The 27,559-nt window shown below is 44.8% G+C and overlaps 1 protein-coding gene across 1 annotated transcript in view; it reads left to right on the plus strand.

Moving 5' to 3' along the window:
- Nucleotides 1-26,394, plus strand: part of LOC139267200 (exostosin-1) — a 146,542-nt gene extending 120,148 nt beyond the window's left edge. Inside the window, exons 3-5 of the mRNA XM_070885141.1 lie at nucleotides 13,965-14,045; nucleotides 23,825-23,965; nucleotides 24,939-26,394. Coding sequence (XP_070741242.1) covers nucleotides 13,965-14,001 — 37 coding nt within the window. The 3' untranslated portion in view covers nucleotides 14,002-14,045; nucleotides 23,825-23,965; nucleotides 24,939-26,394. The remainder of the gene's footprint in view (nucleotides 1-13,964; nucleotides 14,046-23,824; nucleotides 23,966-24,938) is intronic.
- Nucleotides 26,395-27,559: the final 1,165 nt, after the last annotated feature.

The following is a 27,559-nucleotide window of genomic DNA, read 5'->3' on the forward strand; positions in this document are numbered from 1 at the left end:
CAGCAGCTGGCCGACAGCCATGATGTGCGAGGATTCTTCATCGCAGTCAAGGCCACCTACAGTCCTAACACCCAAAGCCCCACCCCGCCGCTGGCCAAGAACGCGGAAACACTCATCAAGGACACTGAGGCAGTCAGGGTCCACTGGAAGGAGCACTTCGAAGATCTCCTCAATCGAGACTCTGCCTTTGACTCAAGTGTTGTCGACTCCATTCCGGAACATGCTATCCGCCACCACCTCAGTGAGACCCCAACACTGCACGAGATAGAAAAAGCCATAAGACTGCTAAAAAACAACAAGGCTACGGGAGCGGATGGAATCCTTGCTGAGGCACTAAGTATGGCAGAGAGGCACTGCTGGCGTGAATACATGACCTCATCTCTCTCATCTGGAGGGAGGAGAGCATGCCGGGAGATCTCAGAGATGCAGTGATCGTGACCATCTTTAAAAAAGGTGACAAGTCCGACTGCGGCAACTACAGAGGAATCTCCCTGCTATCAGCCACTGGGAAAGTCGTCGCTAGTGTCCTCCTCAACTGTCTTCTCCCCGTGGCCGAGGAGCTCCTCCCGGAGTCGCAGTGCGGATTTCGACCCCTCCAGAGCACAATGGACATGATTTTTGCAGCGCGACAGCTGCAGGAAAAATGCAGGGAACAGCGTCAGCCCTTATACATGGCCTTCTTCGACCTTACAAAAGGCCTTTGACACTGTCAACCGCGAAGGTCTATAGAGTGTCCTCCTCCGTTTCGGATGCCTCCAAAAGTACGTCGCCATCCTCTGCCTGCTCCACGACGACATGCAGGCCGTGATCCTTACCAACGGATCCATCACAGACCCAATCCACGTCCAGACCAGGGTCAAACAGGGCTGCGTCATCGCCCCATCCCTCTTCTCAATCTTCCTCACTGCCATGCTCCACCTCACAGTTGACAAACTCCCCGCTGGAGTGGAACTAAACTGCAGAACTAGTGGGAAGCTGTTCAACCTTCGACGTCTCCAGGCCAGGTCCAAGACCACTCCAACCTCTGTCGTCGAGCTACAGTACGCGGACGACGCCTGCGTCTGTGCACACACTGAGGCTGGACTCCAGGACATAGTCGACCTATTTACCGAGGCGTACGAAAGCATGGGCCTTACGCTAAACATCAGTAAGACAAAAGTCATCCACCAGTCTGTCCTAGCCGCACAGCACGGCCCCCAGACATCAAGATCCACGGCGTGGCCCTGGACAACGTGGGCCACTTCCCTTATCTCGGGTGCCTCCTATCAACAAGAGCAGGCATTGACGACGAGATCCAACACTGCGTCCAGTGTGCCAGTGCAGCCTTCGGCCACCTGAGGAAAAGAGTGTTTGAAGACCAGGCCCTCAAAACTGTCACCAAGCCCATGGTCTACAGGGCTGTAGTAATACCCGCCCTCCTGTATGGCGCAGAGACGTGGACCATATACAGTAGACACCTCAAGTCGCTGGAGAAATACCACCAATGTCTCTCCAAGATCCTACAAATCCCCTGGGAGGACAGGCACACCAACATTAGCATCCTTGTCCAGGCCAACATCCCCAGCATTGAAGCACTGACTACACTTGATCAGCTCCGCTGAGCAGGCCACATAGTTTGCATGCCAGACACGAGACTCCCAAAGCAAGCGCTCTACTCGGAACTCGCCCATGGCAAACGAGCCAAAGGTGGGCAGCGGAAACGTTACAAGGACACCTTCAAAGCCTCCCTGATAAAGTGCGACATCCCCACTGACCTGGGAGTCCCTGGCCAAAGACCACCCTAAGTGGAGGAAGTGCATGTGAAGGGCGCTGAGCTCCTCGAGTCTCGTCGCCGAGAGCATGCTGAAATCAAGCGCAAGCAGCGGAAAGAGCGTGCGGCAAACCAGGCTCCCTGCCCACCCTTCCCTTCAACCGCTGTCTGTCTCACCTGTGACAGGGACTGTGGTTCTCGTATTGGACTGTACAGTCACCTAAGAACTCATGCTAAGAGTGGAAGCAAGTCTTCCTCGATTTCGAGGGACTGCCTATGATGATGATGATGATGATGCCATTCTTGTTAATTTTGTTTAATTTCGACCAAGTATGAATGTTTTGTTTAGCACTGTAGCATAACATTTCATGATTTATATTGCAATGTTTAATTTTGAAGTTTTGACGTTTAATTTAACGTGGCATAAAAGAACAATGTTAAAACCTGGTACCTCCTACCAGTAAAAGACATTTTACAGAATCAACTATTGTATTACATTCTGTTGAAAAAGAAGCTCTTCCAGAGTCAGTACACTGAATTTACATTTATACGATACAATTATACAAGCCATTATTCTTGCATCTAATTCATTTTGTGAATGATTTTCCAAACCTATATCAACCAATTTTTCATTATTTTTTAGAATGGGGTGAGAAATTTAAATGAACAGCACTCACTTTCTCACCTGAGAAGGATGTTTTTCTAACAGAGTTATAAAATATCTCTTACTGGGAGGCATTGAAAGAAACAGTTAAAAATTTAAAAAGAAGGCTGAAGCAAAATCTTGTGTTTTGGTTAAAGTTTGGTTATCTCAGTGTTATTGTTAAGTAAAAAAGGAAACCTTCCTCCTGATAATTTTAGCAACAAAATTCTGAGAGTTTTAAACTGGTTTTCCTAGTTTCACACTAACATTTTTGCTATTATCAGCAGGAGGAATTTCACCCCATAAATACTAATGACCTCATCTGAATTAGGCTGTAAGGAAATGTGCAGCTTGTATTGTGAGAAAAGCTTTAGATAGTGCATGATAAGATTTGACATCTATGTAATAAAATTACAATCAGATTAATTTTGCATTCAACTAAATGGAATTTAAAGAAAATGTTTTGTTGAAAGATATTGAAAATACATTTAGAAGTAGCATTTTGGAAATCATAAGCAGTTGCTTATTTTTACTAACTAATATTTTTGTTTTACTTTCCTTAGAGATCAAACTCAGTTCTACAAATTATGATCGCATATCACATGAATCCTAATAATGTTTTTATGTGGGAAAATACATTATCATTTGCCAAATAATAAATTGACTTTGAGAAAGCTGCATTATACTATCAGGGTAGATTTGCTTATTGCGTGCAGTGGTAGCACTCTCACTGACCGAGGGTAGGGGGACGTGAGTTAGAGAATTTGTTTTGTACCTCATGTGTAGAAAGTGCAATTTGTTTGCCCGATTCATACACTGAGAAGTAGCAAGTTACAACTTAGGTGGACTGCTTGCACCCTGCCTTACTCAACCAGCCACATCTACAGGCCCTACAGCTACCTGGTTATGTTCAACGAGACTTGCCTTTGCTGCCTATTTTTAAAATGGTTGAGGGAATAATAATTTCTTCAAATTTGATATGTCATTCTTTGTGTATCTTTACAAAAACCTTTATAAAGAAGATAAAAAGGAAAAAAGTGCAAAGCTGGGAATCTAAAATAAAAGCAGGAACTGCAGGGCAGCATCTGCAAAAGAGAAAAGACGGGTTATGACATTTTGGTTGTGTACCCAGAGTCAGAATTCTTTTTGATCAATAGTACGTGACAAATATCATAAACTACCTTTTCCCTTTACAGATACAGACTGATCTGTGGATTTCTAGCATTTTCTGTTCGTATTATTGTAAAGATGATACCTGTTTCGTGTGCATGGTCATAAATTTAGTGTCGTTTGGTTTTACTGGTGTACAATAGCTATCAGATTGTTTAACCTTGCTTAAACATAAAATAAAATAGGATACTTCTTCAAAGTAGTTCTTTGAACAACTGCATTTTTGTGGCATTGCTGCTTCTATTGCACATTTATAAAAGGCATGAATGAGTATGGATGAACCATAAATTGCATTTGTTGCAGATCATTTATTAATAGGATGCAACAAAAATGAAGGGATATATTTCATTAGCTGGTAAAAATAATATTGCTGTGTTAGTGTAATCTTGGATTTCTTGTGACAGTTTTTCATCATTTTAAAACCAGTTACATAATTATATAAGCATTAGGTTTACAGTATGCTGCATAAAGCATTGTATTTTTAATAGATCAGGGTCAAATTTGGCAGTTCTTGCACATGTATTTACTGTTAAGTGCGTGATAATATTGTGAATAAAATCTTTGCATAATAGTAGTCCTTGGGATCTTTGGGAGGAAAATCTGAACTTTGCCATGTCCAAGGCCTCTGCATGGCTCAGCTTTAATCAAATTACTAACCTTATTAAGTGCTGCTACAGCACTTGAAAGACAAGCATTAGACCCCGATTTTAACCTCACCTATGCAGCAGGAACAGAGAGAAGTTTGTGCCGGATGCCCAGTTTACACACCGCCGAATTTTACGCTCAATTGAAGACAGTGGAGCATAAAATCAGATGGGGTGTAAAATGGACATCCACTCCGTTCCTGTTGGGTTAGGTTAAAATCAGAGGTTTAATATAATTTTGTTTTTCCAAATGCACATGCAAATGTACGGAAAAGGATTGGAAAAAACGACCTGGTCCATCAAGCCAACCCCATCCAGAAATAGTGCAGCTTTCATGAGCCATCGAACTACCCTCCAGTAACGCAATCTCCAAGAAGAGGCAAAAGAAATAGAGAAAAAAGTCTTGGGCCGATTTACTCTCTGACCCTTGAAGGCAATAAAACAGACTTCAGGAGATTGCAATAACTCATATCAGTAATCCCAGGTAGCTCTCACGTACCTTCTATAACTTGACATGTCCTCCACTCTCAGGAACTCATCACGTCTGCCTTTTGATGGACTGCAGTGGACTCATATTTACCATTCTTTTTGGTCATCTGTTCCAAAGCCTAATGGCTCTCTGGGAAAAGAAATACTTCTCAGCATTTAACTGACTCTGTCAAATTTTAAATTCATAATTTAAAAATAATTTTAAACTCCAATAAAATCCACCCAGACAGAATCTATTCCCATCATCATTTTCAAAACCTCAATCATATCTCTCTGAAATCTACACTTCTCCAATGAAAGAAGCTCCAATTACTTGAGCCAATCCTGAGAGCTTAGAGCCCTATTATTCAGTTGTCCTTCTCTGGCCCTTTAAGGTCTCTAAATTCCCTGCCATGAGAGCAAGCCAAAACTGGATGCAATATTCTAAATAATATTGTATTTCTAGTTTTACATTGAACTGTCTCAGCAATACACCATAACATTCTCTTTACTTTCCCTTTGGCCTCACAGCACTGATTGTGGATTTGTCGGCTGCGATTTTACCGGTGCTCAGCGGACCCGATTGGTGGCGGGTCAGCTGTGAAAATGAAAATGATTGACAGCAGGACAGGAACCTGACGTCAAAACACACACACCTGCATTTCCTGATGTTGGATCTACCAGCGCTGAGCAGAGCTGACCGGCAGCGGCAGGGAAGAGAGTGTTTGAAGACCTGGCACCAAGCTTATTGTCTACAGGGCAATAGTGATACCCGCCCTCCTATATGGTTCAGAGACGTGGACTATATGCAGCAGACACCTCAAAGCACAGGAGAAGTACCACCAGCGCTGCCTATGCCGTCAGTGTTCTCGCTCAGGCCAACATCCCCAGCATTGAAACACTGACCACACTTGACCAGCTCCGTTGGGCGGGCCACATCGTCCACATGCCCGACATGAGACTCCCTAAGCAAGTGCTCTACTCGGAGCTCCTACACTGCAAGCGAGCCCCAGGTGGGCAAAGGAAACGTTTCAAGAACACCCTCACAGTCTCCTTGATAAAGTGAAACATCCCCACCGGCACCTGGGAATCCCTGGCCCAAGACCGTCCAAAGTGGAGAAAGAGCATCTGGGAGGGCGCTGGGCACCTCGAGTCTTGTCGCAGAGAGCATGCAGAAACCAAGCACAAACAGTGGAAGGAGCGTGCGGCAAATCAGACTCCCTACCCACCCTTTCCTTCAACCACTGTCTGTCCCACCTGTGACAGAGACTGTAATTCCTGCATTGGACTGTACAGTCACCTGAGAACTCACTTTTAGAGTGGAAGCAAGTCTTCCTCGATTTTGAGGGATTGCCTATGACGATGATTAAGTCATTAGTGGCTTTTTAACTTTCGCAGATCTCCCACAGGTTTCCCACTGTGCCTAGACTTCGTCAGTGAAATTTAGCAGGATATTAGTAGCCATTGAATCACCTGATGAGTTGACAGCTTCAAATGGCAACTCAAAGCTCCCAGCTGATTCAGATATCTTCCCTTCAGCACTAAACTGCATATCCATGACAGATTCAGGATGCTGCAAGTCTTTACACAAGTCTCTATGCAGTCTAACCTTTCCCACCTTTGACGGATCGCTTCTGTCATCTCTACTTCACCTGTCGTTTATTCCATCAACATGGGTGCACTTTATACTCTCTCACCTTGGTCCTCAGAATCTGACTATGATTAGCCCCAACACCAGCATCACCAGGCACACCTGCAGCACCAACAACCACACCAACCTTCTCTGCAATCACCTGATGCTGCACAGGACACAGGGCATCAGCACCCGACCACATTGCTGCCAGGGATGGCCTCACCATGGGCACATTTATTTCACTTGACGCTGCCACATGATGCACTAGGTTGGCACCATCCCACACCAACAACATAAAGCATCCCCACAATGCCCACGCCATTCCTTTCACACTCATCAGCATTGTGGTGGATACCATTACGTCTCGCCATTCACTGCAAAACTATATAGAAACTCTATCTCTGACTTGAAATTGTCACAGAACAGGAGAGTGGTGAGCGCAAGTTCAAACTGTTACAGGAGAGTGGAGGGCGCCAGTTCAAAGAGTCACAGGGCAGGAGAGTAGAGAGCATCAGTTCCAACTGTCACAGGAGAGTGGAGAGCACCAGTTCAATCAATTGCAGGACAGAGAACGCCATTTCAAACAATCGCAGGACAGAAGTTGGATCAACAGTCTTTGGAATGATTACCTCTGATAGTGCCTTTTTATCTACCGGCGAATTGATTTAATGAGACAGCTAGAGACTGATTTAACTTTGCAATTACTGAAGTTCTGATTTTAAATTGACTTATAATTATTCTATATATTAATCAATTTTGTTTTAATATAATTGATCTTGATTATACTGATTCTACTATTGTAGAATCCCTACTCTAGTATTAACTATGTAAATTGAGTTTTTTCCTGTGTCTATTTGCGTGCGCATTTTGGCTGCTACTTCGGACCCGAGCCATTCACTTCTATTTACACTTCCTTCTCCCGCTTTTCTTTTCTCTCTATCACTCCCTGACCAGTCGCTCCTGTCATCATGCCACCTTTCATCTCTCCTCTCTCGGATACTTTGTCCTCCCAAATCCCTACCCTAACCCTTCATTAATCTTCGACCTCCCTATTCTCCAGCCCTCGTCTCAGGTTCAACTCCCTTTTAGACAAGCCTGCAGCTTCCCTCTGTGCCTGTCTTGGCATTCTCCGAAGGACCCACCGTGGCTCTCGTCGCTGTCTCCTCACGAGCAACAAACCCAAATGTCCCATCCTACTCTCTCACTGACTTTGTTGCCCAGCTTGCCCAAGGGAGGCTAACCTTGCCAATCTCCTTCCCATCCAACTCATCCCTCTGACCCTGTATATGCTGGTAGTGGATCAGCCATCATGGATTCTCTCCGTATTTCCTTGCAGAATGTCCGTTCACTTGCGAACAAGACCCTTGCCATCCATAAGCTTATCGTGGATGACTGCATCGACATCATGGCTCTGCTGGAAACTTTGCTGAGGGATGATGACACATTACCTTTAAACGAAGCCTTCCCGCCTGGCTATACCTTCCACCACTTGCCCCGCCCAGACCACTGTGGTGGTGGTGTGGGTCTCATTACCAAATCACACCTTGGTCTGTATCCCTCCCCGGCATTTTTTCCTCCTATGAACATCTCATCTTATTCCACCCCTCTCACCTCTCATTTAAAATTCTCATTCTCTACCGCCCACCCAAGTATGATAAAAATGTTATCACGAATATATCCTCACTGCTTTCCTCCCTCAGCCTCTGCACCGAGCGACTTCTCATCCTTAGTAATTTCAACCTCGATCGCATTTCATCGTGCTCTTTCTCCTCTGAGTTCACTACCCTCCTGTCCTCCCTTAATCTCTCGCTCCATGTGAATTCCTCAAACCATATTCATAGCCACCCCTTGACCTTGCCATCTCTCGTGGCCTACCATGTCAATTACAGATAAAACCATCTCTGACCATTTTTATTTTTCCTACCAAAGTGGATAACCTCACCATTTCCTTGTATAGCTCCTCACCAACATCCCCCTTCCCCAATCCAAACCTACTTCCTCTGCATCCGCCCCTGCAATAAACTTTCTCCGAACTCTGTTACAACTGCACTTATCAATTCCAAACTGTCCACCCTTTGGCCCTCCTTTCACCATGACATTTCTGCAGCTACCGATCTGCTCAACCACACCCTTACTGCCACCTTTGATGCCCTAGTCTCCACTAAAACCATTACTCTCTCTCAACTTGGTCGTTCCCTCTGGTACAGCCGTCATCTTCGCTCCCTCAAGTTCAAGGGGCGCAGACTTGAACGAATATTAGTGTGGATAGAGGATTGGCTAACTAACAGAGCAAAGAGTCGGGATAAATGGGTCATTTACAGGTTGGCGAACAGTAACTAGTGGGGTGCCACAGGGATCAGTGCTGGAGCCCTAACTATTTACAATTTATATTAATGACTTGGATGAAGGGACCGAATGTAATGTAGCCAAATTTGCTGATAATACAAAGATAGGTGGGAAAGCATGTTGTGAGGAGGACGCAAAGAATCTACAAAGTGATATAGATAAGCTAAGTGAGTTGGCAAAAATTTGGCAGATGGAGTATAATGTGGGAAAATGTGAGGTTATCCACTTTGGTAGGCAAAATAAAAATGCAAATTATTATTTAAATGGGGAGAGATTACAAAATGTGGTGGTACAAAGGGATCTGGATGTTCTTGTACATGAAACACAAAAAGTCAGCATGATGGTACAGCAAGTAATTAGGAAGGCAAATGGAATGTTCGCCTTTATTGCAAGGGGGGTGGAGTATAAAAGTAGGGAAGTCCTGCTACAACTGTACAGGGCATTGGTAAGACCACACCTGAAGTACTGCATACAGTTTTGGTCTCCTTATTTAAGGAAGGAGATACTTGCAGTGGAGGCAGTTCAGAGAAGGTTCATGAGGTTGACTCCTGAGGTGGAGGAGTTGTCATATGAAGAAAGGTTGGGCCTATACTCATTGGAGTTTAGAAGAATGAGAGGTGATCTTATTGAAACGTATAAGATTCCGAAAATGATGTTTCCCCTCATGGGAGAATCTAGAACTAGGGGGCATAGTTTCAGAATAAGGGGTCACTCATTTAAAACAGAAATAAGGAGGAATTTCTTCTCTGAGGATCGTAAATCTTTGGAATTATCTACCTCGGAGAGCTGTAGAGGCTGGGTCATTGAATGTATTTAAAGTGAAGATAGACAGATTTTTGAAAAATAAGGGAGTTGAGGATCATTGGGAGTGGGCGGGAAGTGGAATTGAGGCCAGAATCAGATCAGCCATGATCTTATTGAGTGGCGGAGCAGGCACGAGAGGCCAAGTGGCCTACTCCTGCTCCTATTTCTTATGTTCTTATGTATGTGCCGGACAACTGGTTTAGCCATTCACCGCCAGATCTGGCTCGACTGCATAAAGCATTATCGGGTCCTACTCTTGTCTGCAAAAACTGCTCACTATTCCAGGATCATTCTGGAATGCAAAGATAATGCCTGGCTAATATTCTCTATTGCTAACTGTCTTCTTAAACCGCTCTCCCCTGTCTCTACCACACTCACCTCCAACAACAAGTGTGAGGAGCTCATGGACTTCTTTGTCTCAAAGATAGAAACGATCCGATCAGCTGCCTCAGCGAGTTCCATTTCTTGCCCTAGCCCACCGGGCCAAACATCCTCTGAGGCGCTCCCCCCACCTTGTCCTAGCCCTAAACTCACATCTTTCTCTAGTTTCTCTTTGATCTCCCCTCTTGACCTCTCCAAGCTCATCTTGTCCTAGAGACCCACTTCCTGCTCCCTTGACCCTATTCCCACTAAACTGCTGACCACCCGGCTTCCTTTTTTGGCTCCCATGTTAGCTGACATCGTTAACGGTTCTCTCTCGGATACTGCCCCCCTCTCCTTCAAATCTGCGGTCATCACCCCTCTCCTCAAAAAACCAATCCTTGCCCCCACTGTGCTTGCTTGCTACCTGCCCCATCTCCCTTTCCTCTCCAAAGTCCTTGAACATGTTGGCGTCTCCCAAATCCGTGACTATCTTTCCTGGAACTCCATGTTTGAGTCCCTTCAATCTGGTTTTTGCCGCTGCCACTGTACCGAAACGGCTCTCATAAAAGTCACAAATAATATCCTTTGTGACTGTGACAAAGGTGAACTATTCCTTCTCGACCTCCTGGATCTGTCTGCACCCTTTGACACTGTTGACCACTCCATCTTCCTCCAATGCCTCTCGATCATCGTCCAGCTAGGTGGGAATGCACTCGCCTGGTTCCATTGTTATCTAACTAACCGTAGCCAGAAAATCTCCTGCAATGGCTTCTCTTCCCACTCCCCACATTATTACCTCTGGTGTCCCCCAAGGATCTATCCTTGGCCCCCTCCTATTTCTCATCTATATGCTGCACCTTGGCGATATCATCTAAAAACAAGGAGTCAGTTTCCACATGTATGCTGACGGCACCTAGCCCTACCTCACCATCACTTCTCTCGACCCCTCCATAGTCTCTAAATTGTCAGACTGCTTGTCTGACATCCAATACTGGGTGAGCAGAAATGTTCTCCAATTAAATATTGGGAAGACCGAAGCCATTGTCTTTGGTCCCCGCCACAAACTGCATTCCCGAGCCACTGATGCCATCGCTCTCCCTAACATCTATCTGAGGCTAAACCAGACTGTTCGCAACATAGGCGTCATATTTGACCCTGAAATGAGCTTCTGGCCACATATGCGGCATAACTAAAACCGCCTATTTCCACCTCCGTAACATCGCCCACTTCCACCCCTGCCTCAGCTCTTCTGTTGTTGAAACCCTCATCCAAGCCTTTATTACCTCTAGACTTGACTACTCCAACGCTCTCCTGGCTGGCCTCCCACATTCTACATCACGTAAACTTGAGATCATCAAAAACGCGGCAGCCCATGTCCTAACTCGCACCAAGTCACGATCACCCATCATCCCTGTGCTCGCTGACCTACATTGGCTCCCGGTTAAGCAACGCCTCGATTTCAACATTTTCATCCTTGTTTACAAATCCCTCCTTCGTCTCGCCCCTCACTATCTCTGTATTCTCTTTCAGCCTCACAATCCCGTGAGATGTCTACTCTCCTCAAATTCTGCCTTCTTGAGCATCCCTGATTATAACTGCTCAACCATTGGTGGCCGTGCCTTCAGCTGCTTGGGTCCTAAGCTCTGGAACTCCCTTCCTAAACCTCTCTACCTCTCTTTCCTCCTTTAAGATGCTCCTTAAAACCTACCTCTTTAACTAAGCTTTTGGTCATCTGCCTTAATTTCTTCTTATGTGGCTCGGTGTCAAATTTATCTGTTTTATCTTGTATATCTCTGCTGTGAACATTACGTTAAAGGTGCTATATAAATAAAAGTTGTTGTTGTTGTTGCAACTCACTAAGCCATTTCCAAAGGTGCACACAAATCTGTCCAAGAAAGCAAAGTGGTGAAAATAAAGATTTCAATGTTTGACAGCACATTAACAGAAACTTCACGTGAACATTGGCTTAAGAACATAAGAACATAAGAATTAGGAACAGGAGTAGGCCATCTAGCCCCTCGAGCCTGCTCTGCCATTCAATAAGATCATGGCTGATCTGGTCGTGGACTCAGCTCCACTTACCCGCCCTCTCCCCATAACCCTTAATTCCCTTATTGCTTAAAAATCTATCTATCTTTGACGTGAAAACATTCAATGAGCCAGCCTCAACTGCTTCCTTGGGCAGAGAATTCCACAGATTCACAACCCTCTGGGAGAAGAAATTCTTTCTCAACTCGGTTTTAAATTGGCTCCTCCGTATTTTGAGACTGTGCCCCCTAGTTCTAGTCTCCCCCACCAATGGAAACAACCTCTCTGCCTCTATCTTGTCTATCCCTTTCATTATTTTAAATGTTTCTATAAGATCACCCCATATCCTTCTGAACTCCAAGGAGTAAAGACCCAGTCTACTCAATCTATCATCATAAGGTAACCCCCTCATTTCTGGAATCAGCCTAGTGAATCGTCTCTGTACCCCTTCCAAAGCTAGTATATCCTTCCTTAAGTAAGGTGACCAAAACTGCACGCAGTACTCCAGGTGCGGCCTTACCAATACCTTATACAGTTGCAGCAACACCTCCCTGCTTTTGTACTCCATCCCTTTCGCAATGAAGGCCAACATTCCATTTGCCTTCCTGATTACCTGCTGCACCTGCAAACTAACCTTTTGGGATTCATGTCATGCACAAGGACCCCCAGGTCCCTCTGCAGCACAGCATGTTGTAATTTCTCCCCATTCAAATAATATTCCCTTTTACTGTTTTTTTTTCCCAAGGTGGATGATCTCACACTTTCCGACATTGTATTCCATCTGCCAAACCTTAGCCCATTCGCTTAACCTATCCAAATCTCCTTGCAGCCTCTCTGAGTCCTCTACACAACCCGCTTTCCCACTAATCTTAGTGTCATCTGCAAATTTTGTTGCACTACACTCTGTCCCCTCTTCCAGGTCATCTATGTATATTGTAAACAGTTGTGGTCCCAGTACCAATCCCTGTGGCACACCACTAACCACTGATTTCCAACCGGAAAAGGACCCATTTATCCCAACTCTCTGCTTTCTGTTCGCCAGCCAATTCTCTATCCATGCTAATACATTTCCTCTGACTCCGCGTACCTTTATCTTCTGCAGTAACCTTTTGTGTGGCACCTTATCGAATGCCTTTTGGAAATCTAAATACACCACATCCATCGGTACACCTCTATCCACCATGCTCGTTATATCCTCAAAGAATTCCAGTAAGTTAGTTAAACATGATGAGACAATGATCACTGCTGCCTGGGTGTTTCCCACATGGCGATCATTTTAATTGAAGAAAAATGTTTTATAGTATATTAATGGAATAAATATTGACCATTTCAAGACATGCCAAATTTCTTTATATAGAGGTGAGGTGCTTTACCGAAAAACTAGTGAGATTACTTCCAAACTGGATCTATCTACTGCAGTATTGTAACATATTGTGAGTGTTGGCTTAGCTTATTATTTTTACTTTGTTAATGTATAGCTTATTGAACTTCACAATAAATTACAAGACAAAATCAGTTATTCAAACCATTCACGAGCTAGGATATATTTGAATGTGTCAAAATTTGAACTATATAACACAACACAAATACTGTACAGCTATTTTCCAGGTGTTTATCTTCATGCATGAAGCACTCATTCCTTGGTTTTGAAAAATTGCATTTAAGGCTCTGGAAGATAAGTGATTATTCCATCATAACTTTTGCTAAAACCAACTGTGGGGCAATTACACCTAGTGCACTATATTGATTATGTGTATCACATTTATATTACTGCATAGTTTCAATATGCAGCATTCAAATCAACAATGTTACATTGAATACTGAACAGGGTGTGGCATCTTTGTGGAAGGATTGTGGAGATTTTCTGTTAACATTTTGTATTACTAGCTATTCTCCTTTGGCATTGCTAACCGGGAATCTTGAGTCTGGAGCACAGTTATGATACTTAGCTGCTAACCTGGCCTGTGCTTCTAAAACCACAGCTCTAATTAGGCAAATTCAGATAATTATAGCTACTTTAAAAATGCAGAAGTTGATCAAAGGGTGGTTATAATTGCTTGTAAATTTCCAGCTCTAGATTAATGATTGACTTTCTTTCTCTGTTTTTTTTTAAAGACTGTTTTGCATGTGGTGTGTGGCGGACATGCACTAGATACAGGACTTCAAACTAACTGGTCTCCCATGGCACTGCTCACTGTAAGTTTGAGGATGCACTTTTATGATGGGAGATAATACCATGAAACTTTAATTTTAATCGGTACTATGTTTTAAAGAGCTGGTGCCCTGCCTCTCTCAACCTAACCAAGAGTGAGCAATGCTTACAGCTGGTTATTGTAATAGCTGCTCGTACAGTTAGCATGCTCCTTTTAAAGCAATTTAATTCAAACTGTAATTTTAAAAAGTGTGGGTAAGCTGATCGCTTGCCAACTGTATGGACAGCTGTTTCAGTAACCAGCTAGAGACTTTCTTCAGTGTTTGGCAGGCTGAGAGAGGCAGAACACGAGCATTTCAAAACATGCTGCTGATTCAAATTGTATTTGTCTCCAACTATCTCTCTCCCTCTTTGAGTATGTCTCTCCTTCATTCTGTCTGCTTGCTTCTGTATGTTTATCTGTAACATAGTTTGTTTCCGCTTTGGGCACAATCAGGAAATTGCACCCAAAAAGCGCTTGAAATTGCGCTGGTTGGTTCCATTAAAATTCATTTGCATAATCACAAACGTCAGATCGTCCATGAACCAGCGCAATCAAGCAGCATAATCAAACATGACTCTTTCTGTTCTTTCCATTCCTTAATGTATTTAAGAGCGGTAATCTGGTGCAGTTTTATTAATACAACTGAAAATCAGTTTATCCGTATTTTTAATAAGGGTGTCCAGTCCTCTGTCTGTGAGTAACCGGATTTAAAATCACTAAAAATGACAAAAAAACTGTACTGAATCATTTAATAGTTTCATTGTTGTTGTATACTAGGCAGTTTCTTCATGAATGAAATATTTTTTGAGAGGAAGGAAACTTTTGAAACGTGCCTACTGGTGCCTGTGCACCGCAGAAAATGACTGCAATTTGAAAAGCCTTCTCAGTCCACCGCAATTAGAACTTAAAAATTCGGAGCAGTAGGCCATATGACCCCAATTGACGGAATCTCACAATTTCAACCTGGGGGCGTGGATTGTTTTGTGGGTGGGGCCTTATTTGGGCAAATTGAATCTTGAACCATCATAAAAGAGTGGAAGTGATTCTGGACGCAACTCGCCTATGTTTTAAATTTCCCAAACTTTTGCACTGGTTGGGATGCTTCTGCCCAGATTATGCTGGAATCTGGTCCCAAAACTAGCGGAAACCTCCCCCCCCACCCGCCCCCCCGCAATATCTTTTTCTATGGGCATGTATTTATCTCTTCGATCGCCATCCATCCCTGTACACTGCCTCTCTTGGCTCTTTTTTCCCCCATTCTCCATACAATCTCTCTCTCTCTCTCTCTCTCTTTTATGTTTCTCTCCCTCACTCATGCACTGTCTCCCTCATGCATGCTTGTTCTCGGTCTCTCTCTTTCTTTAACTTACACACAGGGTGAGACTTTCAACTATCGCCTACCAATTCTTGTCTGTAAAATGGGTGCCTGGCAGGTGAAAATCTGACATTGTGGATCCATTTGCACTTTCAGGCAGGCCTTTAAATGGGTGCCCCGTAATCCCGGCTAAAACAAGAGGGAGGCTGTTTAAATATGCAAATCGGGCTCCTACACTTGTTGGGCTCCAATTCTAACTTTTAAGAAGAAATGAATGAAGCATGCCAGTCCCACTTTCTGATTCCACTCCCTGAATGTGCAGCTCGTTATCAACCACAAGCAAATAATCATGGCAGTAAATGCAAATTTTCCAGGGAGCATCCATGATGCGAACATCTTGCGTGAGAGCATTGTGTCTGACCTGTTTACGGTTGGATGCTGGGGGATAAAGGATATGGCCTTGCCAGCTGGCTCATAACCCCCTGCATAAGCCCCAGACAGAAGCCGAGAGGCGCTACAATGAAAGACATATAGCTACACACAATATCGTCGAAAAGATAATTGGAGTGCTTAAGCAGCGTTTCAGATGCCTGGACCACTCAGGAGGCAACCTACAATACCACCCTGAGCAGGTCGCTGAGTTCATTGTGGTGTGCTGCATGTTGCATAACCTAGCTATTGGGAGAGGACAGCAATTGCCAGATGGGACCGCCGGTCCACCTCAGGAGAGAGGAGGGGGGGGGAGGACAAATAAGCCTGGCGATGAACCCATGCCCCCACAAAGTTACATTGGTGACATTTCTAGTTGTGTTACGTTTCATCCTTTCCTGGCCTGGCCTGGCCTGGCCATGGCCATTGTTTCCAACCATTGTATTGATGTTTTACCTTACGTTATTAGAAAACACTTTACAACAATTGTAAGCTTAAATAAAAATGTTTAATAATTGAAGATGTCATTTTAATTTTTTTTAACAAACATACATAACACCTCCCCCACCCCCAACAGTCAACAATATTTTTAATACAATATAACAACACCCTCCCACCGTCCCCAACAGTGAACATTCAACAAATGTTTTTTTCTAACAACAACAATATACAGCACCCCATGCCTCCCCCACTACCTGCAGTCATGCTTCCCTACTCCTGTACCTTGACTCCCCCCCCTTGTAGTAACCCCCCCCATTTCCCACTAACTAATGGGACCACCAAGACGTCTTGCAGCAGAGCACCTCAAGGTCTGATGCTGTGGGGGGGGGGGGGGGGGTGATGCCGGCAGAATGACCTCAGTGGCTGGAGGAGAAGACATTTCCGAAGAAACGTCTTCTGCGTCAGAAGGAACTTCTTCCTACTGTCTTGTATCTGTCGTGGTGGTTGGTGGTACGGCACCTTTGGGTGCAGTGCCGTCTCCCGAAACTATCGCAAGCCGCAAGGCATCGACAAAGTTGGTCGTTCGCCCCATTGCCCTCGTGTATGATTCAGAGACATGGACCATGTACAGTAGACACCTCAAGTCGCTAGAGAAATACTACCAACGATATCTCCGCAAGATCCTACAAATTCCCTGGGAGAACAGATGCACCAACATTAGCGTCCTCGACCAGGCCAACATCCCCAACATTGAAGCATTGACCACATTTGATCAGCTCCGCTGGGCGGGCCACATTGTCCGCATGCCTGACCCAAGACTCCCAAAGCAAGCACTCTACTCGGAACTCCTTCTCGGCAAACGAGCCAAAGGTGGGCAGAGGTAACATTACAAGGACACCCTCAAAGCCTCCCTGATAAAGTGTAACATCCCCACTGACACCTGGGAGTCCCTGGCCAAAGACCGCCCTAAGTGGAGGAAGTGCATCCGGGAGAGTGCTGAGCACCTCGAATCTCATCGCTGAGAGCATGCAGAAACCAAGCGCAGGCAGCGGGAAGAGCATGTGGCAAACCAGTCCCACCCACCCCTTCCCTCAACGACTATCTGTCCCACCTGTGACAGAGACGGTGGTTCTTGTATTGGACTGTTCAGCCACCTATGAACTCATTTTAAGAGTGGAAACACATCTTCCTCTATTCTGAGGGACTGCTGATGATGATAATGCTGCAACTATCCGCTCCATGCCCTCTGTTATTTGTGCTGACAGTGTGGCAATGTTGCCGGTCAACCCACCAAGTGCCTGGAGGAGCTCTCGACCTCTGTCGATGCTCGCCCTTGACAGTGAGACCATGTCCTCATTTGCATCTGCCTATCGCAGCGCATGCCTACCTTGCCGACTCAACCTCCACGGGGTCGGCGTGGGCACTGGACGCCTTGGAGAGGCCTGCTGACAGCCACTTGGCCCCGCTACTTCATCTGTTGACAATAACGTGGCCGCAGGTACCACAGATGACAACTCTGGCTCATCTTCTTCCTCCTCAGATTCCTGTTCCTCACCCGTGGTGATGATGACTTGCAGCAGTAAAGGGGTTGGTGCAGGAGCCTCCCGTTGCGCTTGGGGAGTATGGGTAGCTACAAAACATAATTGAGGTTATTTGAAGAGAAGGGTAGACATGAGAATGCTTGTGCTGCGCTGGCATATGTACGAGGAGCAACACTACTGCAATAAATGAGAACGAGAGACATTACATGTGATTAACATGAGAGTATAGAAGCTGCATGCAAAACATTACATCATTCATATATTATAATGAAATCCCATTAAATTACTTTAAATTACCACTGGTTTACCACTGCTTTACACATTACCCACATGGCGCAACAACGGGATCTGCACCACCACGGGTGGCAGAACGATTATGGGTGGCCACTAGTGCTGTGGCACGTTCCTCTAAGTCCCTGAGCAGGTGGAGCTCAGCAGGCTCTGCCTCTGCTCAGCATGATTCTTAGATATCTTCCTCTGCAAGCGTGACAAGAGCATGGCATAAGCTAATTGACTAGGTACTATTATCGGGCTCAAAATTGGCCAGGAGTTGCTCCGTTTTTTTTGGAGCAACTTGATTTTTCTGGAGTATCTTAAAAATCCCCATTTTGCACATTCAATTTGCGCCAGTGTAAGTGAGTTAGTTATGATTTTTTTTTGGTTTGGTTTAGTTTTTCTCAAAAGGGGCGTTACCAGCCATCTACGCCAGTTTTGGCCATTTAGGCCACCTTGGCCAGCTAATAGTTACTCCAAATCTACTTAGGCCAGCGTATGTGGCCACTTCAGAAAATGTTGCGGAGAGTTAAGAAATCAGCGCAGGTAGGTACATCGGAGGCCAGCAGAACTTAATGATTTGACTAAAGAATGTGAATAGGATCAAACAGTTATACAGGACATCATATGACAAACTTCGCAAAGTTAATTAACTATACAACAGAAGCATTCATGGAAGCTTAAACTACAAAAATAAAAGAAGTAAAAGATAGTTGAATTAAATTGCCCTAATCTCACAACTAATTTAAACAACTATTTGTTTGCAATGATTATACTGGGCCAAAATTGAGCCCATATTATCTAAATAAAGTCTACTTCAATAAATAAGATATTCTCTCAGTGTTCCTCCGTCATTTATGTTCTCCTGTCACAAAAGCACCAGGTAAATAGGCTTGACAAATGGTCACCACTATTCACAAGAGACAAAACATATTTACATAATTTTTTCAAAATATCCAAAAGTCCAGGAAAATGACAAGCCATTAAAAAAGTTCAAAAATAGCTACAGTGCATAAAATTTCAAACCTGAGGTCGATCGCACCTGGACGCCACTCGGCCAGGGCTAGGGGCGGGCATCGGGTCCCACACACGCAGCAGCTGCAACACACACACAGAGAGGCTGGGGGCGAGGAGCTACTGCACATACGCGGACACTCCACTGCGCATGTGCAGACATCCCGGCACTATTTGCAGCGCAGGACACTGGCTCCGCCCTCTGCCTTCGCCCCTGGCCATGCTGCACGAAGACCGAGAAGAGGCCGGACAGCGGCCAAAGTGGGGAGTGATTTTTTTTTTCAACGCACTTATCAACGGAGGAAAGCCGCGCATCTCCGGGAAGTGCACCGAAAAAAGGGGTGGGTTAAATTTGAGCCCATGGAAACACAACAGATATTGTAATCCACAATTAGTTACCCCACATTCTATTTATCCATAACTTAAACGTTATATGCTAATATGGTTTGTATCCATAATGGATGCATGGTTATAACATCTACGTTCAGAGAAAATATTTAATAAGATCGTGTTTATGAACTAATGCTGGATATCAAATATCTCGCGTATAATCTCCAGGAAGGGCCCCATCCATGGGCCGTGCCATTCGGTGCTTGAGGGGAGTTAGGCAGTTTATTTGAATTGATGGAGGTCCCCTGGGGCGGGGGGAAATCAGGACCGCTGGTGAGCTCGGCAATAACAGAACTGTAATGGGAGGGGGCACCATGTCCATGGGCTGTGCTTGGAGACTTCCGTGTGGCCGGAGCTAGTGTCCCAGGGCAGCTCTCCCCCAGTGCAGGCTGGGTCACTGTGTGACTGACAGCAGCTGGAAAGACTTACACAGTCTGGGTAAAGGTGACCGGACCCCTCAGTGCTCAGTTGTGCCCCATCCACCAACGTAACCAAAAAGGAGACAGTGCTCAAGTTAAAGACTTGCTCATAGCACACAAGAATTCTCCTTCGAAACTAAAGTGGTAAAAATGCCGAATGTTTGCGGTCTGTCTGTTTCCAGTCATTCCTTTAAATAATAATAATTAATACTGTTGATTAAATGTAAGGCATCTCAACAAAATTAGACTTAAAGGGCTCAAATTTCCCCAGGAGTTGCCCCGTTTTTTTTGGAGTAACTTAAAAATCACAAATTTCCCCATTTAACTTGCTCCAGTGTAAGTCAGTTAGTTAGGTTTCTTTCTAGTTTAGTTTTTTCTCTCCATAAGGGGGCGTGACCAGCCACTTATGCCTCTTTTGGCCATGGAAGCAAATTTGGCCAGCTAAAAGTTACTCCAAACTAACTTAGGCCAGTGTATATGGCCACTTTTATAGGCACAGAAAAACCTTACCTACATTTAAGAAATCAGCGCAGGTAGCCAGAGATAGGGGTGTGGGGGGGGGGGGGGCGGGGGGGCGGTCGGTGGGGGAGGTGAGTTAGAGGATTCTAAACTACTAAACACCTTCACAACATCACAACATCTTCAGCACAATATCATCAAAAATAAATGAAAGATAAATCAGCTACTGAAAATAGAGCAGTCCTGCCTTGCTGACTGCAGAACGCACCGGCTAGCCCTCTCGCCGCCAGGGCTAGGTGCAGCAGGCATGCATGACTGTAGGGATGAGGGATTTTTACTTATTTATAGTCGTTCCTAAATGTTGTGTGATCCTAATGGAACATGATTCAGTTTTAATGCAAAATATTTTTTATTGGATATTTTACAATGCACTTCAACAACAATAACAGCAAAAAAAAGGCTGCACTCATCCCTTACCCACATCTCGGGGAAAGTGCACTTCCTCATAGGGTTGGTGATGGTAGTAGAGGGGGGGTTGGGGGCCCGGCTTGGGTCTCACCGGTGGCTGGTGCGTGGATTGAAGTGGGAATGGCATTTAAGTATCTGGCCTTTGTGCCCTTATTGCAGCAGCTAGCTCCCTCATGGCATCTGCCATCGTTTGCACACCCTCTGAAATGCCCGCCCTCAGTTACCGTCTCAGTGCTGATATTCTCCCGACACACACCCCACTGACGGTTGCCACGAGTGATCTTGTAAGGGCTTTGGTCTCCTCACCCAATGACAGAACCTGATTAACATCTAATGAAGGCTGCATCTCAGGAGAGATTGGTCGGATTCTCCTTCCCCTTGCCATGGGTCTGCCTAGTGGCACCCCTCCAGTGTGAGGCGCAGGCTGGGACGGTGGGGCACTAGGTGTTCCAACATGCATTTCACCGCAGCCACTGGAACCCGCAACCTCGGAAGGTGTAAAACCATGGAATGTCGCCGCGGAGCTAATGGAGATTTCTGGCAGTGTGATACCCTGTACTATGGACTGATCCATATCACGATCAGCATTCTCCCGTGAACACATTTCCAGGGACCTCTCCTCCCCCTACCCGCCTTAGTCTGGAGTGGACACATCTGGATCTTTTGGTAGATCTTCAGGATGTTCAGGATTGTCGTCGTCTTCTGCAAAATACAACAGAACAGTCAAATGGTTAGCAGCACAGGAGGGGGCAGGATAGGTGGCATGAATATTCTCATGCGTAGCAGGCCAGTCAACAGGTTGATTTGAAGGGCGATGATGCATTTTAATGACTCACCCTCACCCTCGCGTGTGGGTCCAGCTTGTGCAGAGCTGATTCTTTTACTGCAGGTGCGACTCAGCAAGGCAGCGACCCTCTGTTCCGGGGTGATAGTTGGTGCAGATTTGGTGGCCCTCCTCCTGTTCTAAATCTTTCCCTTTTGTTGTGGGCCAATTTCATCTGCAAAGATGAAAATATAACTTTTCACACATGGTGCGCTTCTGATGGGTGGGACATATACAGATGGTCACAATTTACAATTGCAATTCCATTTAAAGATGAAGATATTACTTACACTCACTACTTGACCAATATCCAGACATTTCTTTTTGCACGGGCTTCCAGATCTTGTGGTATTCACCCCTGCGGAGTATTCTTCTGCAACCAGGTTCCATCATCTTATTTCTTTGGGTGGAACTTTTGTGGAACCACTCTTACTGATATCCAGCTCCAGCCATTTGTCCTCAATGACAGTGACTAGTGTCTCCACTTTTTCATGGAGGAAATGCTTCGTTCTTGTTGCACGCTGTTGCGTCACTGGTGTATTGGACTTACACTCAGGAAATCTTGAAAAATCACACTTCTCACCTTTCTTCCACCTATGCAGCACTCCTTTCCACTCCCTCAGCCACCCAAAAATCACTATTCACACCTTACCTTTATATATGGTCCATTGTCAATGTTACTGAGGACGCTTTCCCTTTAATTAGCCGATTGCCAAGTTTCTTGCCCCAGTGCACATGCGTGCACGCTGAAACACGCATTGTGCATGCGTGCACGTTGAAACGTACATGCGTCCGCCTGCTGGCACTCGAGGAGACACTGGGCCCAAGCCCCGACCCCCTGCCGGCTGCGCTGAGCAAGCGCGGCCCAAGCTCCGCCCCCCGCAGGTTTCTCAGCGCCATACCACAGGAATCCAGGAATGGCCAAATTATCCCGGTAAGTTTTCGGCGGGTTTTTTTCCCCCACGAAGTCGGCGTACCACGGCTAACTACACCGCTCTAAGCGGCTGGGGAAATTTGGGCCCAAAGGGTGGAGGTTCCGACCCCAGTCCAAATCTTAGCTGGGAAGCTACCCAACATTACCCAGCTTAATTACAATTCGGCAGATTTACATTCTCATTAATTCAGTGCATCATTACAATTTAAAATGTAATAATTTAATACTTAGTCTTGCCGAAGCAACCAGGCTGTTCCACCTCTTGCCTCACGCCTATTGTGGGCCACAGATGAAACAACGGCGGTGAATTAGCCCCATATTTATTGATAGGTCCGGGGGGGGGAGGTTTCTCACGACCACCCCGGGTTAATTGGCCCCACCTTTTCTCCACCTCATTAACGAGGGTCTCATTCTCCTCATCCGAGAAGGCTTTCACCCTCCTTCTTGCTGCCAGCTCCTCCTGCTGCACTCTGGTATCACTAGACATGCTTTAACTGAACAGACTGCTTCCCTTCTCTCTTCTCTCTCCCTCTCTTGCACTCTTCTGAGCATGCACAGGTGACCCCTGAACTCCTGAATCGTGGGAAAACCTCTTTGCTAAAAAAAAATGCGGATGCGCAGAATGGCCGTTGCTATGGACGCCAGCTTTGCATGACTGAATACATCGCTAAGGCCCATTTCACATCGTTAAGGCTATCACCCAAATGAAAAAAGTGAAATTAGCGTTTTTTAAAATGGGTGATATTCCAGCGATCCTAAAAAATAAGAAAAGCACTAAGGTCGGAAATATCGCCCTCATAGTGGAAAGTCTAGCCCTGTGTGTGCGTCTGCCTGTCTCTCTGTTTGTCTGACTCTCTCCCCGCTATTGCTTTCCCCCTTCTACAATCATATGTATCGTGTCATGTTCCTTTCTGTAGCACTTTCCATTCTAGTAATTATAATGGGAAAGGCGCATCTAAACATTTTATAATGGGGAAAACAGCATATAAGCGATTGTCTGTCATGGTTTGTTGATGGACTAATCAAATCACTGAGAATGCTTTTTTTAAATTCTCAATAACTGAAATCTCTAGGGTGCAAAATAAGATTTTGAGTAATTTTTTTTAATTGCATATTTCACACTTGCATTTATGCAGTATTGCTTTCATAAAGTCTTTACTTCAAGGCTTTAGCCTGTTGCATAAGCCTGAACTTTGATGGGATATTCTTACCTTACAACAGTTGTCCAGAGCTTTCAATCATATATGTTAATTCTGATCATGTGCATTTTACAGAATTTACCAGCATGCCTTCTGTGCATCATCATGATTGGAAGTGTAGAAGGGTGGTCCCTGTATCACCAAGTTATATTTTTGCTATTTCCCAAAAAAACTTTGGAAAAAGCTAGAGATTGAATTTTGAAAGCTTTATTTCAGGTAAGTCTGTTGTTATTAACAATTGTCGTGTTCTATTATGAATTGCTTAGGCAGACAGCGCCTATGATCAGCAGAACCTGTTAAAGTGGTTTCTTTGCTGTTGGTTTAAAAAAATAATTTTTTTTTTTTCGTCACTCACCTGTTTATTGCTGTTAAAAATAGTTATAAATCTCTCTTGTGAACCATTTTTGAGATTTAAAGATACACACAGACACTTTAGAAAATTACATAAATGATGACATTTTAAGTATTTTATGAGGTATTTTTATTTATTCATGGAAATTTATGTTTATTAAGTATGTCAGTGAACTCCCTAAAGATACATTCTCTGCCTCTCATTTCCTGCTTTATGGCCGGAGTGCATACCGGCAAATACAAAATCCCAGCATGTGGTTTTTGCCAATTCATTTTAAGAAGCAGGAAAATTAACTAAAGTGCTTTAAATCAGGAACATAAAGAGGATGGGAAAAATGGGGGTGGGGGGTGTGTGGGAAAATAACTGACAGCACAAAAGTGGCTGCAGACCGGTTGGAGAGGAGGCTGACTGGTGGTAACACGGTGCTGCTAAAACCACATAGTCTACCAGCACTGAACATTGGCAAACTTCCCACAGTTTGTCTATTCTTCGCTATTAAAGCATTGGTTTGTAGGATTATCTGAAGCTCAGTGGGAAAAATCTCATCTCCCAGTGACAGGTCTTCCCTGGCGCCCCCAAGTTTGCTTTGCTGAGCTAGGCTAGCTGGTCAATTTCAGCAATGGCAAGAAGTACAGCAGACCTGCTTGGTTAAAGTATCGCTTTCCTGAGTCTGCAACAGATGTTTGACTTGATTCCAACCTTCTGTCGCCAAGAAGGACAGTCACTTTACTAGTGTCAAGCTTGGGTTTGAGCCCTCACTCTGTGGACAGCAGGTTTGCAACCCAATCAGTTTAGGCACTAAGCTTTGTTTATGTGAACATGTGTTCTTGTATCCAGTCTCAGGTAATGCCCTCCAGCAGATGTCGGTTATAGTCTCAGAGTTTTTCCATTTGCCATAGAATGGACAGTGCCTTCAGAATGGTGGAAATACATACAAGAGTGGCTTGCATTTTAGCAGCCACTTTGATGTTCTACACATCCAAATCCAGTGCTGCGTACCAGAACTACTCTTCACAAACTGCTTAACCTGGTTCCTCATTTGAGAGCATTGGCAAAGGGACATGCCAGATGTGCGAGATGTGCCTGACTTAGCTGCATGAGACTCAAAGCCTAAAGGACAGTTGATGAAAGCCAGATCCTTTCCTTCCTGCAACCTTTTTACATAAATAAACCTCACAACTTGGTCCTGGATCTTGCATGGACTGGAAGAATCTTTAGGTACCAAAACGAAACAACAAATGAAGTACATTCCCCCTATATCTTGCAATCAATTCTTTTGAGAGAAATAATAATACCATACTTGAGGCATTCTCCATGATATCCCATTGGATAGTCCATCGTTCAAGATGTTGAGTAGAATGCACACTGGATCCTTAGGTGAGTCTACCAACAACACAGTATTATCTGTGAAAAAGAATGTTGCTGTTTTAGAAAAATGCCCAGAACAGACAGTTCGAGGCCACCCCTTACGATGTTAGTCAATTATATCATGATAAAGAAGTCTAATAGGTTGGAAAACAGTGGAAAACATTCCCTCGCTTGTCTTCAAGGAAAATTGGTTCAGTGAGTCTCTCTGCTCTTATATGGATCTTAAAGCCGGAGTACCCGTCCTCGATGAAATAAAAGATTTGTCCATTTATTCCATAGCTCCCAGCCTCTTCAGGTGGGCTATATGAAACATTAGGTCAAAAACCTTATGAAAAGGATGCATGAAGTGGAAACGTTTATATTCTTGCAGAAGGGATGCTGTTCTAAAGTTGAATTGAAGGAACATCTGGTGCTTTACCTTAATCTGAAAATGCTTTATGCTAATATGGGTGCCAAACTTGGCGTGAACATTTCTAATCTTGATGAGCATAAAAGAAAACAAATTACATAAAAATAATGCATTCTTCAATAAAGTTTGATTGAGTGTATTACTTTTTCCTCTGCCCAAGAAGTGCACACGAGTGTTTTTGAATGTGGCATCTTGCACTGTACTGTATATTCCATTATTCTGTCTGGAGTGATTTTTCTGCCCTCACAATTGGATGTAACTGCTGTCACCCTTGAATTATATCTGCAGCCCATTTAGTACTGTGTTAGGCTTTACAAAGCAATTTATGTATAAAAGTCTTGTTTTTATGTGCATGTTTTGTGGCGATTTAATGTAATAAAGTCACTTTGACCAGTCAGATGTAGAACCACAAACCACTGTCCCTTCAACCAATCAAAGTGCTCTGCCCACCGCCCACCAGCAGATCAGCTTTTTCTCTGGCTAGATTGGCCAAAATGAGTGTTGAACATTATTAAGACTTCCCGGGGCCAAAATTTAGGGTCTCGGTAAGACCCATTGCTGCTCGTTTGCGGCGGCCATGCGGCAGAATCCCATGGCCGCTGCTTTGTGGTCAACTGGCCGCACCGCCCCAGGATTTTTCAGCCTGTCCCCATTTCCGCCCCGCTGCTGCTGACTGCCGCACCTACATTTTATTCCGATGGAAATGCAGCTAAAAAAAATCCATGAGCTGCTGGATGGTGCCCCCGACAGCTTTTTTTTCTGTCGGTGCATCTTGCCTCCTCTCTCTCAGCCCTGGCCTTGCAGCGGACATTAAAGGGGAGGGCTGAATGTCGCAGCCTGGCACCCCCCTTAGATGCCAGGCTGCTGGCCCGGCTGAAACCCTCCCTGGTGGCCCAGTGGCCGAAGTTAGAAAATGCTGCCCGATTCTCTCCCCTTTAACAGAGGGAGGGGAGCGAGCGTGGTGATGCACACATGCTGTGATGTCACCACCGCTCCCAATCCTGACCCAACTTCTGCCCCTCAGCCTGCTTTACCGCCTCACTTCCGCTCCCACTATGTCTGACTTCCGGTCCAACTTTAAAAAAACAATGTCCTGAAAATCAACGGAAAGTCCGCCTTAACGATCCCGGCGGAAAAAACTTCAAGAAAAAGATAGGTTCGCCAGCTTTCTGGTGGCCCTGAATTTCGCCCCCCTGTCTGCACTTGTACACATCAATTTTACAAGTGGAAATTCACTAGTAAAGGTTTATTATTGGTTTTAAGAAGCTTTGCTTGTTAATCACCACCCAAATATTTGAAGAACATGAAACAGTATATGAGAGCACCAATGGTGTAGTGGGTGAATGCGTGCTCTATTTAATACCGAGACATATAGAACAGGAGGGATGACGCTTGGTCAATGCTGAGCTCATTTAAATCAGCTGTGAGAGAAGCCAGGACAATCCAATTGGCCTTAATGCTCAAAAAAGCAACCAAGGCACTTGCTCTTGGTTGGTACAAAGTGATCCCTCCTGGAAAATGCATGTGTATAGTCTATTGGGTGAGGACAGATTGAGCTAAGCTGCGATTCCTGCCACTCTCACCCCCACAACCCCAGGTAGATTATCTTGCTGGCACATGTACAGAATGACTACTGGGGTGAGGTACCAGAGATCTGCTAGCACCATGGAACCATATATCA

This window comes from Pristiophorus japonicus, chromosome 7 (assembly GCF_044704955.1).
Source record: "Pristiophorus japonicus isolate sPriJap1 chromosome 7, sPriJap1.hap1, whole genome shotgun sequence".
NCBI lineage: Eukaryota > Metazoa > Chordata > Chondrichthyes > Pristiophoridae > Pristiophorus > Pristiophorus japonicus.